Source organism: Labeo rohita, unplaced genomic scaffold, assembly GCF_022985175.1.
Source record: "Labeo rohita strain BAU-BD-2019 unplaced genomic scaffold, IGBB_LRoh.1.0 scaffold_75, whole genome shotgun sequence".
In the NCBI taxonomy this organism is placed as follows: Eukaryota; Metazoa; Chordata; class Actinopteri; order Cypriniformes; family Cyprinidae; genus Labeo; species Labeo rohita.
Genome location: NW_026129689.1, coordinates 102,185 through 116,270, shown reverse-complemented (window position 1 = coordinate 116,270; position 14,086 = coordinate 102,185). Strand labels below are relative to the sequence as shown.

Below are 14,086 nucleotides of genomic sequence, written 5' to 3'. Positions count from 1 at the left end.
ACAACCGTACTGAGTTGCACTGGTCAAATCTCAAAGTCAGTCAGTCTTATTTCACTCTATTTCATTGTGTGAGAGTTTCTTTTCTTCTGTATTCTGCCTTCCTGACTGGAGTATTAACAGCCTGTGTCCTTTAGGTTGCGGATGAAATTTTCTGGGTCTCAAATGTTCGGTCTCGTCCTGCGTGAGTGACTCGCAGCTCTACAGGACAACTGTTCCATATCGGCTGTCCATTGCTTTAAGACAGGGGTTTTCAAACCTGTCCTAGAGGCACATTTTGTATGTTTTCCTTCATCAGACACACCTGATTCAACTCATCAGCTCATTAGAGACTGCAAGACCTGAACTGTGTGTGTCTGATAAAGGAGACAGACTAAATGTGCAGGGCAGAGGTGCCCTGGTTAAAAACCACTGCTTTAAGCTGTTGCTTCACTTCGTAGTATTTTCATCTTTTCATATGTGTCTCTCTGGCAATATCTTGAACTTAACTTAACTTTGCGTTCATCGTACGTTACCTTGACTTTAGCCCGCACGATTTAACACTTTGTCTTTATCCTTTGAATTCAAGAAGTCTTTTATTTTCCTGATCTTACAGTCTAACTCCCAGAAATTTTACCTGTTGCTGAAGATGGTCTTCAGTATTTTGCAGTACAGAGACCTGATCTTCTGCGTCACTGATGCGTTGTTCTGCCGTAGACAGTCTGCTTGAAAATCTACACCGTTTCGTCAGACGGAAAACGAGGAATTCTGTCCAGAATTAGGGATGGGTAGATCGATACCTAGTGTCGACACACGTTTCGAGTTTTCGTTTTCGTTTTTTTTTTACGACGTAGTGTATCGTTGTTAAAATGCTACTATTGAAAAAAAAACAAATGTGTGATTGAATGGCTCTTGTCTGAATGAAAATTAAAACACCTTGATAAAAAGATAAAGTCCTTCTTCAACCACAAACTTTTTTTGCTGCTTGTAAACAACTTTCTCAGTTGTTAACAGCTCACATTGGTGATATATATAATTAAATAATTGCATTTGTATTTGTGCATTTTGCTCATTTATTAGTGTTTTTTATTACCAAAAACAGAACATATAGCAAACAAATATTACATGAATAGCTTACACTGCTACACATTTACATATATAAATGGTATACAGAACAAAAAGGAAAGACAGACAAACATGTACACACAAACCATGTACATGTCAAAAGACTACATATGATTGTGATAAACATCAATCAGAGCCAGAGAAAATGCATGTCAAAACACCTACTTTTCCATACATTTGGTTATATGCAGTTCTCATATCAGATTCAACTGTCCAGGAACTGTCCAGAATTGGTCTCCATATTTTTAATAAAAGTGGACATTCTACTCCTGAGTGAGGACGTTAACCTCTCAAGTGTAAGAGTGTCTGCTAACAGATCACTGCCAATGAGTAATAGAAATTTGAGTTCTGTCCTTTCTCTCTTTAATATTATTATTGTTTTTGATTATTTTTTTATTTTTTGCTAATAGTGATGAAATAGAAATAAATGTTTTGATTTCTTTTGGGAAAGGTCCACTAGCAGTAATAATAAAGGAGACAGAGAGATAATATTTAAAATCTCTTCTAATTTATCCACAACTTTTGTCCAAAATTTCTAATATTTGTGCAGTTTTAACAATGTGCATGTTTGTGTTCTATAATAAAGAAGACAAAATGTTTACGTTGGTCTAATTTATTGGCATATTAAACATTCCATATAGGAGGTGAAAAGACAAAAGTTTGATAAAGTCTTTGTCATTGTTTTGTGCGAAGTACAACACATTTTGGAAACTCACATGCGCCGCCTTTCTATTGACATACATGCTTTTAAAATTCACAAATAAACCTTACAATGACACCTCAATTAAAAAGACATCTGGATGACACATTTTGTGTAAGAATGTTTATTGACCAGCAGATCAAAAGCTTCGACGCATCAACGCAGTTTGCTGTAAAAGCCTCGTTCGGCACATCCCCTATCCAGAATGAGTTTGCAAATGCTGTTTCAGGCTTATGTAATATGTGAAACTCATGTCACACTGATCACACTTGTACGGCTTCTCTCCAGTGTGGATTCGCATGTGAATATCAAGGTGCCCTTTCGTTTTGAAGCTCTTTCCACACTGATCACACTTGTAGGGTTTCTCTCCGGTGTGAACTCTCATGTGCAGCGTAAGGTTTCCTTTAACCGTGAAGCTCTTCCCACACTGAGAGCAGGTGAAAGGCTTCTCTCCGGTGTGAACTCTCATGTGAATCTTGACGTTTCCTTTGCTTGTGAAACTTTTTCCACAGTGATGGCACATGTGAGGCTTCTCCCCAATGTGATTTTGTACATGATTCTTGAGGCGAATCATGTCGGCGAAACTCGTTTCACACACATGACATGTAAAACATGTCTCTCCCGAGTGAATCCTCATGTGATAGTGAAGGCTTTTTTTATGTTTGAACGTCTTGTCACACCGTTCACAGGTATGAGGCCTCTCTCCAGTGTGGACTCTCATGTGTATCGTCAGATGGCTGTTTGCAATGAAACCCTTCCCACACAGTTTGCAGGTGTGAGACTTTTCTCCAGTGTGGACTCTCATGTGTGCCATCAGATGGCTGTTTGCAGTGAAAGTCTTTCCACACAGTGTGCAGGAATGAAGATTCTCTCCAGTGTGAAGTCTCAAGTGGATTTTAAGTTTATTTTTCAGTCTGAAACTCTTGCCGCAGTGAGGGCATATGAAAGGCTTCTCTCCAGTGTGAATTCTCATGTGGCCATCAAAGGTTTGCCTCCGACTGATTTTTTTTCCACACTGTTTGCAGGTGAAAGGGCCGTCTACAGTGTGAATCCTCATGTGGCCATGAAGACCTTCTTTCTGACTGAAGTTCTTTCCACACTGAAAGCACGGGAACAGATTTTCAGCATTGTGAACTTTCATGTGAGACTTAATACTTTTTTTTGATACGTAACTCCTCCCACACGGTTTGCATGTAGAACGTTTCCGGGTAATAGTGTGGAGCTTCAAGTGTTTGTTAAGGGTTTGTTTTTGACTGTAGCTGCTTCCACACAGTTGGCAGGTGAAAGGTCTCTCTTCAATGTGAACTCTCATCTGGACTTTAAGCTTTCTAGCTTCTCTTTTACGAGTCTGTGGGAAACTACAAGATTTTTTCCCAGCCATGACATCTTGACATTTTTCAGTCTGATTTCGCTCTTCCGTTTCATTCCGTTCTTGACTCTCCTCTTTCAGCGCCATCAGGTCTAGGGTGAAAAAGAAACAAAAACAAGTTAACGCCAGTTTATTAGCACATAGCAAAAGACTAGGGATGTTCATTTCGGTTATTTTTCCTAATCGACAGCCGACGCTCGTTAACTGATCATTAACTGTTAACCGACAAGATTATTTTAAATTAGAATTTAATTATTTTAGAAAGGATAAGTGTCTGTGACCCGTTAAAATACCAACACTTGTTTTCCGGGATTTATTTTACATGCGCAAAAAGCAGCAAACAACAGAACAGGAGGATTTACATGGACACGTCACATCACCTGCAGCTAAAACTAGGCTATATATATATATATATATATATATATAAAATGAATGAATGGGCCTATAAGATAAATATTTTTACTTAATAAAACAAACAAACAAAAAAAAGTGCAACAAGTAGCTAGTATGCAGAGTTTTGGTTCATTTTTGTGCTGCGCGAAAGGAAGACGGCTGAAAGCGGCATCCTATTTCTCTTTATTTTACAAACAGCGAACCGTTTACAGTTTCGATTATCTGTAAAGAGTCGTTTCCCCTGTTAGAAGGAAAAAAATCAAGTGATTGCGCCGGCGCCGCACGCGCACACACAATCACACAAACATATAAACATATAAGCATATAAAAATCACACTGCTTAATCGTTATCAACGTACTGCCGTGATATTATGCCAAACGTTTTTTATGTGGGTGTTGTAATGCGAGAAGTACAAAACCAGGTTTACATAATAAATAATATTTTAGCATTTTAAATACATCTTGAATACGGAGACATTTGGATTTGTGTCGTATGAGACCCAATGTTACTTTCAGTTTAGTTTTGTCTTGTCGCCTGTAGCTTCTTATACTTTTCATTCTTGTTCTTTTCTAAATACTGTTAAATTGAAAGGATTTTTTGTGGAGTGAGGGGAACTAAAATAGCCTAGTCTATGTTTATAGTGTATTGTAAATATTTCGCGTCGACACCAGGTCTTTCTGAATGTATAATAAAATGCGACTTAACGTTATCTTTTTTTCTCTCAAAAATGCAATTTCATTTTATTTTAACCATCCAGAAAACGTTTTAAAATGTTTTGATTACTGAATTACTGAAAAAAAGACCTTTTAAACCATTTAACTGATTTCTTGTATTAATCGGTCAAAATTCTTTCTGTCGGTTAACGGTTAACCGGTTAAAATGAGCATCCCTACAAAAGACATTAAAAGATCAAATCCAATGACACGTATGCAAGATCCCGTACCCACTAAGAAAGTGTAACGTGTAATCTCAGAACCTCTTGTCCTCAACTCTTTGCCGTCTCTAGGACACGTCCCAAATACCAGCAAATATGAAATTAAGTTTTTTGTCAGTGGACATGACGAGCGTTTGCTGCCGACTTACACTCTCTACTTCGACCTTCGGATGCTCGAAGTCACAGGTACATATAAATAAAACTACTGACAATTTTCCAGTTGCTCACACCTGCTCTCTAGGCCCAGTCCCCTCCTGCAAGCCATTTCTCTTTGGACTTATGTCTCTAAGGAAAGGAAAGGAAAGGACGTGACATGTGGCCATACTTGAATTTGTGTTCTGCATTTAACCCATCCAAGTGCAACCCTAACACACACAGTTGCGGCCATATTGCTATGGCTGTGGTGCTCAGGGAGCAGTTGGGGATCGATGCTCACCTCAGTCGTGGTATTGATGGTGGTCATTATAGAGAGTGCTGGTTATTCACTCCCCCACCTTCAATCCCTGCTGGACCTGGGACTCAAACCCGCAACTTTAGGTTGCAAGCCAGACTCCCTAACCATTAGGCTCTTCTCTTCTCACAGGCATTTTCCCCACTAAATTGAAGCAGGCTCAGGTAACCCCACTGATAAAAAGACGACACAAGACACCCGACTTTCTGAGAGCTACAGACCCATCTCTCTCCTCCCGGTCATCGCTGGGCTTCACTGGAACGGCACTCCACTGGTTTGAGTCTCACCTCACAGGTAGGTCCTTCAGGGTGTCTTGGGGTGGAGAGGTATCCAAATCACACAGTTTTGACACAGTTAACCACCAGATCCTCCTGTCGACCCTCATAAACATGGGAATTTCAGGAACCACACCCCAGTGGTTTAAGTTATATCTCTCAGGTAGGTCCTTCAGGGTGTCTTGGAGGGGTGCGTTTTCTCACTTTAAACTCAACCTTGCTAAGACAGATCTGCTCGTGGTCTGAGCTAACCCAGCACTTCATTACAACTACTCTACACAGCTAGGATCGTCAACCATAACTGTTTCCAGGACAGCTAGAAACGTTGGAATTGTTATCTGTTAAACGGACCATATTACTATTACAGCCTGATTTATTGCAGATTTACCCCATACAACATTAGAAGGATAAGACGCTTCATATCAAAGAAGGAACCCGACCCCTTGTCCAAGCTTTTGTCCTCTCCAGATTGGACTATTGGCGGGTCTTCCAATAAGTATTATCAAGCCTTTGCAACTGGCCTATAATGTGGCAGCTAGAATGGTCATTAACATTGCATTATCAATATCCTTTGAGCTTATAAAAATCCCCAAGATGGTTTTAAGAACACAGACAAACATAGATTGTCGCAATCATATGTTTGTTGTATTGATGTTTCAATAGATTAAAAGTCACTTTCTGCATTTTATTCAGCTACAGAGAGAGAGAGTTGGATGCTTAGCCCATTTCCTGGAACGTCATAAGTTATTACTTCTGTGAGTCTCACTTGTGGAGTTTCTGTGCGAGAGCGCCCTCTGGTGATGAATACATATGAAACAGACTTTACATAACGTACTCACTAATGCTCCCTAACACACCCTATTTCGAGTAAAAATAGTGGGGAACAAATTGGATGCATAAGATTTCCTGTCAAAAATGTAAAGATTACTGACAGAATTTCTTATCATTTAATAGTTTATAATAAAACCTAACACATTTCTAATGATTTATAGTTAAAGGTCCCTTATGTTAACAGGCTACCCTGCAATTTTTATGTAAAATACAATAATATAATTGTTTTAAATGATTATTATATTTATTCTTAATACTGTTTTGTATATTATAGTGAAAAAGTGCTACTACAATAGAAATATTGTTAGACTGTTTTAAGGTTTTTATATAGCAATAATCTTAGAATGTAAATGTCCTATTTAAGTGATGAACTGCACTAATTCTTGTTTTCAGAGATGGTAATGTTTTATTCTTGTTCTACAACGGTGTGGCCTGTGCTACAACCCTTTCAACCTCTGTAGCACCAGTGCCATACGCAAAAAAAAGTTAGTACAGCCCTGGGTATGCAGCAGAGCTCTCCTCTCAATAAACTTTACATAATTGTGGACATTAAAAAGAACTGTATCAGTATGACAGTATTTGAAAAATACATATTGTTTGCGTAATTCAAACTGATACACTAGATGAACTGGTTCACCACCCAGCACTAATTGAATACAGTGTTTAATGTCTTCCAACATTATCAAACACACTTAAACCAGTTAATGAAGGGATTCAGGACTACTAGAAAGTTCATTTTAATCAGGGTTGGAGCTAAACTCTGCAGGAAAGTGGCATTTCCAGGTCAAAACCTGCTCCCAAATTCCTCACAAGACAATGTTACTGGACTGTGAGCCACAACTATAAACCATTTTCTGTTGTCATTCCGACTCTTTCAAAAAAAAAAATGAGTTTGGTTTTATCCTCACAGAGTTGAAGTAAGTTTTTAGCCAACCACACTTTGACTTCAGTCAAACTAATTGTCAAATGGAAGAAAGATGATCAGTCATCACACTCTTAAAGATACAACTGAAGGACACCAGCATAAAAATGACAGATAACTACCGGTTTCTTAAAAATGAACCCCAGGGGCAACATCAACAATGGAAAAAATAATACAAATTTGGACCAAGAATCGATCCTTGTGGGACCCCCAAGAAATATAAATAGACGATGAGCCGCAGGTCCCAATCTTAACTAAACATGTCCTGTCCAGCGAGTTTGCGGGGAAACATTTGAGGGCTTCAGCCTTGAGATCCACATAATGAGATGTTATATTAAGTTGTCCTGATCCAGGCTCTCAAACAGTGCTCAAATCCAACACCATTAATCCAGCACTGGATCAGACTGACACTGTACTCTGTAGAAAGACAGGTCTCCGGGATCAGGATTGGGCTCTCCTGCTTTAGCCCAAACATTTGCGTAAATTCTTCACTATCTGTACGAGCTGTAGCAATGTTACTGGTGCAGGCCGGAGTGCAATTACACATGAGGTATTTCTGGTATTTGCTACATTTTGTGATGTTTTATATGTTTTAAAATGATTTGATCCTCTGCTGATTTCCACCCTTATGGGACCAAAGAGCAATCAAAGGACGTCACAGACAAGACTGTAGACCTGCACAAGACTGGAACGGGCTACAAGACAATCAGCAAGAAGAGGCTGTTTGTGTGATTATTGGAAATTGGAAAGAATACAAACCACCTATCGCCCCAGGTCTGGAGCTCACCTCATTAGGTAAAGATGATCATGAGAAAGATGAGGGACCAGCCCAGAACTACACAGGAGGAGCTTGTTAATGATCTCAAGGCAGTTGGGAACACAGTCACCAAACAAACCATTGGTAACACATTATGTTGTAATGGATTTATATTGTGCAGTGGCCACAAAGGTCCCCCTGCTTAAGAGCTGTCTGAAGTCTGACAATGAACATCTAAATGATTCAGAGAAGGCTTGGGAGAAAGTGCTGTGGTCAGATGAGACCAAAACTGAGCTCTTTGCTGTGTTTGGAGGGGACATGGGTGAGTCTACCAGCAGGACAATGACCCAAAACATCCTGCCAAGGCAACAAAGGAGTGGCTCAAGAAGTACATTGAAGGGTCATGAAACCCCACAATACATTTCTGAGGTGTGAACAGATGTGTACAACAGTAAAACCACTAATAGGATTCAAAGTTTATCAGTAACTGGAAATGGGATATTTTTGCATCTTTCAGAGCAATTTCATACTTCTGCTTTGAAAAGCAAAGTTGAAGCGATGTCATGATTGACATATGACATGATTCAGCATCATCTGGTTCGGAGCACTCCTCTGCATTTACTCATGAGAAAGAGCTTGTTCAATCTAATCACTGTGCCGTAGAGGTGTGACGAGACACTTATCCCATGAGACGAGACGAGACACGAGACTGGGTTCACAAGAACGAGACGAGATTTTTAAACATTTTTTATGAAATCCTCAATGATTAAATGTGTAAGGAAAATAGTCTTTTATTGAACTGAAAAAGACAAAATGCAAAAAAATGTAGGTGCATTTTGAACTTTATAAAATTTAATATTAATTTTAATGAATTATATGCAGTAAAAAAGCAACAAACAAGAGCTGGATGAATTGAGAATCCCAGTTGTTTTTAATAAATTAACACGGTTCTGGAGAAAAAAAGATTAGAAAACTAAACAAAATAACGTAATTTACTAGTGGTTCTGACAAACTTTTTATTGCTTAAGTCTTTTAAAACACGTATATTCATTTAAACAAAACAAAACAAACAAAAAAAAACATTCAATGGTCAGTGTCTCGCTTGTTTGACTTGAAATCCGAATGAATGATTCAATGACACACTTTTTTAAACGGGCAGTTGTCGCACCTCCTGGCGGAAGAGGATCAGCGTTACAATACACACATGTGTTAAGATACTTTCGTTTTGATCGCTGCTGTAGACAACAAGTGTTTATACCCAATCTATACACTTTTATCCCAGTACTTCTATTATTTAAATGTCTGTAACACAGAAATAATGATGATAATGTGGTTGAAAAACGTGCTTCTCACGCTCCACTGACACTCGCGATGTAAAACAGTCGTAATAGACATAACTAAATCGTTGTCATTTAGGAATAAGTTTGTGTGGGTGTTTGAATCAAGAACTCGACATTTTAAAGATTAATCGTGCAGCTCTAATGTAAACACTGCTAAATATTTTGTGAGGATATGCCCACGAGATCTCGTCACATCCCTACTGTGCTGTAATATACATAAAATATAATTGCGGTATCATGTGTGGAGAAGCATCACTTGTGTCTTTCCTCATTGTTGACATTCAGAGACATGGGTGAGAGGTGCTCATTTCCTTGGTGCGACAACACAGATGCAAGTTTTGGTGCAGGCGGTTGCTCTACCAGGTGAAATGACACACGATATAAGATAACGCATTACAGCGGAGAATTTACATGTCATGACAGTGCTGTTCATCCACCTATGCCTGTTCTCTTTGCATTCAGACGCATACGCATACACCAATGTCAATGTCTGTGTACAAATAGTACGCCAAGTAGACGGTGACAACCCACTTGTGTTCATTCACGTGATTTGTGGAGACGAGAGACGCCTCCTGATGATGTGATTTATATAGTGTTATTTCTAATCACGTACCGGACCACTTCAAGCACTCATTACAGACAGTTTTTATAAAGAATTTCTAATACTGAATATTGTCAGCTTCCATGTGCATCAAAAAAAAAGAAAAAAAAAAAAAGATTTTTTTCCGTTTTATTTCCTTATTTCCAGGAGTAAATGTGTTTTAATCAGTTTGCGTGGAAAGAAAGTAATGTTTACAAGATTCAATTATAGCAAAAAAAAGGAATCTTGCATAATTAAGTGATAGAAATGAATTAATTTCATTCGTTTTAATTCAGACGTGGATATTGCTTAATTTGACACAAAACAGTTGTTTGGTTTGGCCATTTCCAACCATGTTATGAGACAAATAAGAGATAAAGTGTTTCATGACACAGAATGACTGAAGACTTTGAGAATGAAAACCAACCTGTTTGTTCCTCAGTATCTTCCTGTTTGAGACTGAATGTTTCCTCAATCCTCACGTCTTCACTCTCCACTTTAATAAACACCATCTCTGTTTGTTGTTCCTCAGTATCTTCATGAACAACTGTGAAAGCTTCTTCAATCCTCATGTCTTCACTCTCCACTTTAATGAACGCCATCTTTAGTCGCTTCAGCAGGAGTTTTTCTGTGTTGAAGACGAGAATAATGACCAGTTATTAAATGTGTGTCAGTCAGGAGTAAGGGAGACAGTCAGACTGAGAGTTAATGCACGAGGAAAAACTAATTAGTTAAAATGTGATTTTTAAAACCAGTAGGTGAAAAAACAAACAGCAGGTTTGTTGTGTTTCTCTGTAGGGGCTGCACGATTTAGCCCAACATCTTGTGCTTTTATATTATTATAAAAATATATATATTAAAATAAGAAATTTTACAATGTAATACTATTTACATTATAAAAACCTGAAATAAGAGTATTTAAGATCAAATATAACAATATAATAATTACAAACCAATATTTATTTCCCAGAAAACGTATTAAAAAAATAAAAACAATAATAAAACAGGGATATCTGTTAACATGCTTTGATTATCAATCATTAGAAAGGTTCTTTTAAAGGATTTATGATGAAATTAAAGCTACGCCTTCAGCCTCACAGAAACATCTCTGATCATTATCAGTGTTTATGTACAAGACTTTTCTTGACTCCTTAATAAATGAAAGTTCAGAAGAACAACATTTATTATATTAACACTGCTCAAACTTATTTTATTGGCTGGAAAGAGATTATTGTTATTATTGTGTATTTTTTCAAATGTGGCAGTTTTTAATTTATTTAAATCAATAAAGCATTTTAAGCTACATCAATTAAGAATGTAAACTAACTGTAGTTTTCACTGTATGAAAATGAGACGCACCTTTTATGTTGTTTACTCACAAACACGTTCATTATTTTTATTTACTCACTTTACTCACAATAACTACGTTCATCGATGTCATCGGCTACATTATAACGTTACGTGAATGTATAATTTATTTGTAAATTCTCTGTAAAACGTTTTGAACGGGTTATATTTTTTTAAACGATTAAAAACACAAACCTTTCTTCAGCAGAGTCGCAGCTCATGCAGAGCGCGGCGCGGCCTTATGACGTCACGCCGCCCGCCAAAATAAAAGTCCCGTTCACATGCTAAAACAAACACTTCAGATGGAGAGAATAAGAAACTTCCTTGAAGAAGCAGCACTGGCCTGATCACGTGTTTCCATGAGAACAAAAGGTCAGTCATTTTTAATTTTCTATTAGAAACTTTATCATGTTAAAAAAGTAATGAAACTGAAAATAAAAGTCATCTTTCCCTGTCCAATTTTAAATAAATTTACCAAGGAGGTCTTTGTGTGCATTACATTTATTTATGGGCCTTTGTTAGAAAATAAATACATATATTTGGAAAAATTAAGATGATGATATAAACTATATATTAATAATATATTAATTCTTGCAGAATTTTTTATACATATGGACAAACTGATCAAAACATCAATACTTAAGATTTATGAAAAATAATAATTAAAGGTTAGATTATTTAATTTTAATTTAATTTGAAACTTTTTCAACAGGGTGATGTGAATTTTTGTTTTATAAATATCTGATAGAAAGAACGCCTATTTCCTCAATTTAACATGTCTCAGTCACAAAAACAAGGTACGACTGGAGAGAAGAAATAAAATCGTTAATTAAGTAAAAAGTCTTGTTGGTGAAAGACCTGGCATTTCTAAAGGGCATCTTTAAGATGTGTTCAGAGGTCTGTAATGAGGACACATCAGTCTGCAACTTAAAGACAAAACTAAATCAACACGTCAAGGGTTCCCAAAATTGATTCCTCACCAGCGAGGACGATGTTTCTGTATGTCTACACCCCAATCTCTGTGATATGAGAACAACACAATCCAGACAAGAGGAGCTCAGATGAAGCTGACTGTTCCAACAAACATTTACCTTGATCCGTGTAAACAGGATGAAATGGATCTTCCTCAAGTCTTATCCAGTGATAGCTCAGGGTTGTCATACAATCATCGGCCCTGTGTCCATCACCCACAGCTTAAAAGCGGCTTCAAGCGATCACAAATGCGGTTGTAAACGATCCCAGCTGAGGAAGAAGGGTCTTATCTAGTCAAACGATCGGTTATTTTCATAAAAATAATACAATTTATATACTTTCTAATGTCAAACGCTCGTCTTGTCTTACTCTCCCTGAACTCTGTGTATTCTGGTTCAAGACAGTTAGTGTATGTCGAAAAACTCCAATCGTATTTTCTCCCTCAACTTCAAAAATCATTTCAAAATCATCCTACATCGCTGCAGAAGAACAGACACAGTGTTTACAAAGTGAACATGCAAAGAAGATCAAACACCCTTAACAAAAAAGGTAAAACAGTGATATAGGATGATTTTGAAGTTGAGGGAGAACATGAGATGGGAGTTTTTCCACATACACTAACTGACATGAACCAGAACAAAAACAGACCAGACAGAGTAAGACAAGACGAGCGTTTGACGTTAAAAAGTATATCAATTGTATTATTTTTAGTTTCGCTAGATAAGACCCTTCTTCCTCGGCTGGGATCGTTTACAACCGCATTTGTGATCATTTGAAGCCGCATTTAAACTGTATTTTGGAAGTTCAAAATCGGGGCACCATATCAGTCCATTATATGGAGAAAAATCCTGAAATGTTTTCCTCAAAAAACATAATTTCTTTACGACTGAAGACAGAAAGACATGAACATCTTGGATGACAAGGGGGTGACTACATTACATGTCAATCTTTGTTCTGAAAGTGGACTTCTCCTTTGATGACTGGCAAGAATTACTTAGATTTCCAAAATGTTCACATCTTAGTGCAACCACAAGCTTAATTTGTAACAACATATTCTTAGTAAGTCTAAGATATTGAACGGTTCTTTCCAGTCCTTTGTAATATGAAGATCAAGATATTTTATTCACGACTGAGAAAATCACAAATGTCATAGTTGTAATAATTATATTTTATATTTAGAATTATTTTGAAATAAGCCAACCTTTGAGTTTGTTCTTTGAAACAAATCTGATCTGATCATTTGAGTGTGTTTTCTGTCGTCTCAGATCCCGTGTCCTCAAGTGTTCAGAGTGGAACATCGATATGTAAAGACCGGATCCAATAAATCAGCTCATTTTTAGATTATACACAGTTTATGTGGGTTCCAACACATGCGGGTATCGAGGGAAATTAAAAAGTGGATAAGTTAGCAACAGAACATAGATATACAAATCCCAGCAAATCAGAAATTAAAGTCATAATTAAAGACAATGTCAACAGAATGTGGCAGGATACATGCGATCAGGAGGAGAAAGGAAGACGTTTATACAGAATTCAGAGAAAGTGATAGTTAAAAAGGACAGTGATCTGAGACGGCAGGAGGAAACTCTTTTAACAAGTCTGAGAACAGGGCACACGAGTTTAAAAAACAGTTGTTTAAGATGAATAGGAAAACAGAGGACAGGATTATGTATACACTGTGTGGAAAATGGAAAAAGTGGAAAACGTAAAACATGCACTCTAAAAAACGTTAAGAACTGGAGAGGGCATCGAAGAAAGAAAACCTGTCTGTCTGCACACAATCTATAACCGTTCTGAATAACCTCTTTTTTACATCAAAGCCAAAGTCCAGCAGACGGCAGTAATGCACCTCAACCTGACTGCCAATAAAAACCACAGACTCTTATTTTACAGATGACATACTGACAGCTCTGTGAACACTCTCAGTAGCCCCGGTGAAAAAAAACAGCATATGCTGGTAGGTCTGTTTTGATGCTGGTTTTTGCTGGTCATGTTTCTGGTCAAGGACCACCATAAACCAGCAAAGGACCAGCTTAAACCAGCATCAAAACAGACCTACCAGCATATGCTGTTTTTTCATCAGGCAGGACAGCAGCATTAGGAAACAGTGTCC

At 37.5% G+C, this 14,086-nt stretch overlaps 1 protein-coding gene across 1 annotated transcript; it reads right to left on the bottom strand.

Moving 5' to 3' along the window:
- Window positions 1–1,054: 1,054 nt before the first annotated feature.
- LOC127161834 (gastrula zinc finger protein XlCGF57.1) lies at window positions 1,055–11,267 on the bottom strand. Its single transcript, XM_051104587.1, has 3 exons — window positions 11,197–11,267; window positions 10,082–10,282; window positions 1,055–3,262 (listed from the first exon to the last, which is right to left on the bottom strand). The coding sequence occupies exons 2-3, from the start codon at window positions 10,254–10,256 to the stop codon at window positions 1,998–2,000; spliced, it is 1,440 nt and encodes a 479-aa protein (XP_050960544.1). The 5' UTR covers window positions 10,257–10,282; window positions 11,197–11,267; the 3' UTR covers window positions 1,055–1,997.
- Window positions 11,268–14,086: the final 2,819 nt, after the last annotated feature.

What these genes read in the sequence shown, in the direction of transcription:
- LOC127161834 (XM_051104587.1), bottom strand. Translation starts at nt 10,256, where the DNA reads ATGGCGTTCATTAAAGTGGAGAGTGAAGACATGAGGATTGAAGAAGCT. An exon ending in AGATACTGAGGAACAAACAG is followed by an intron (nt 3,263 to 10,081) that starts GTTGGTTTTCAT and finishes TTTTCACCCTAG; the next exon opens with ACCTGATGGCGCTGAAAGAG.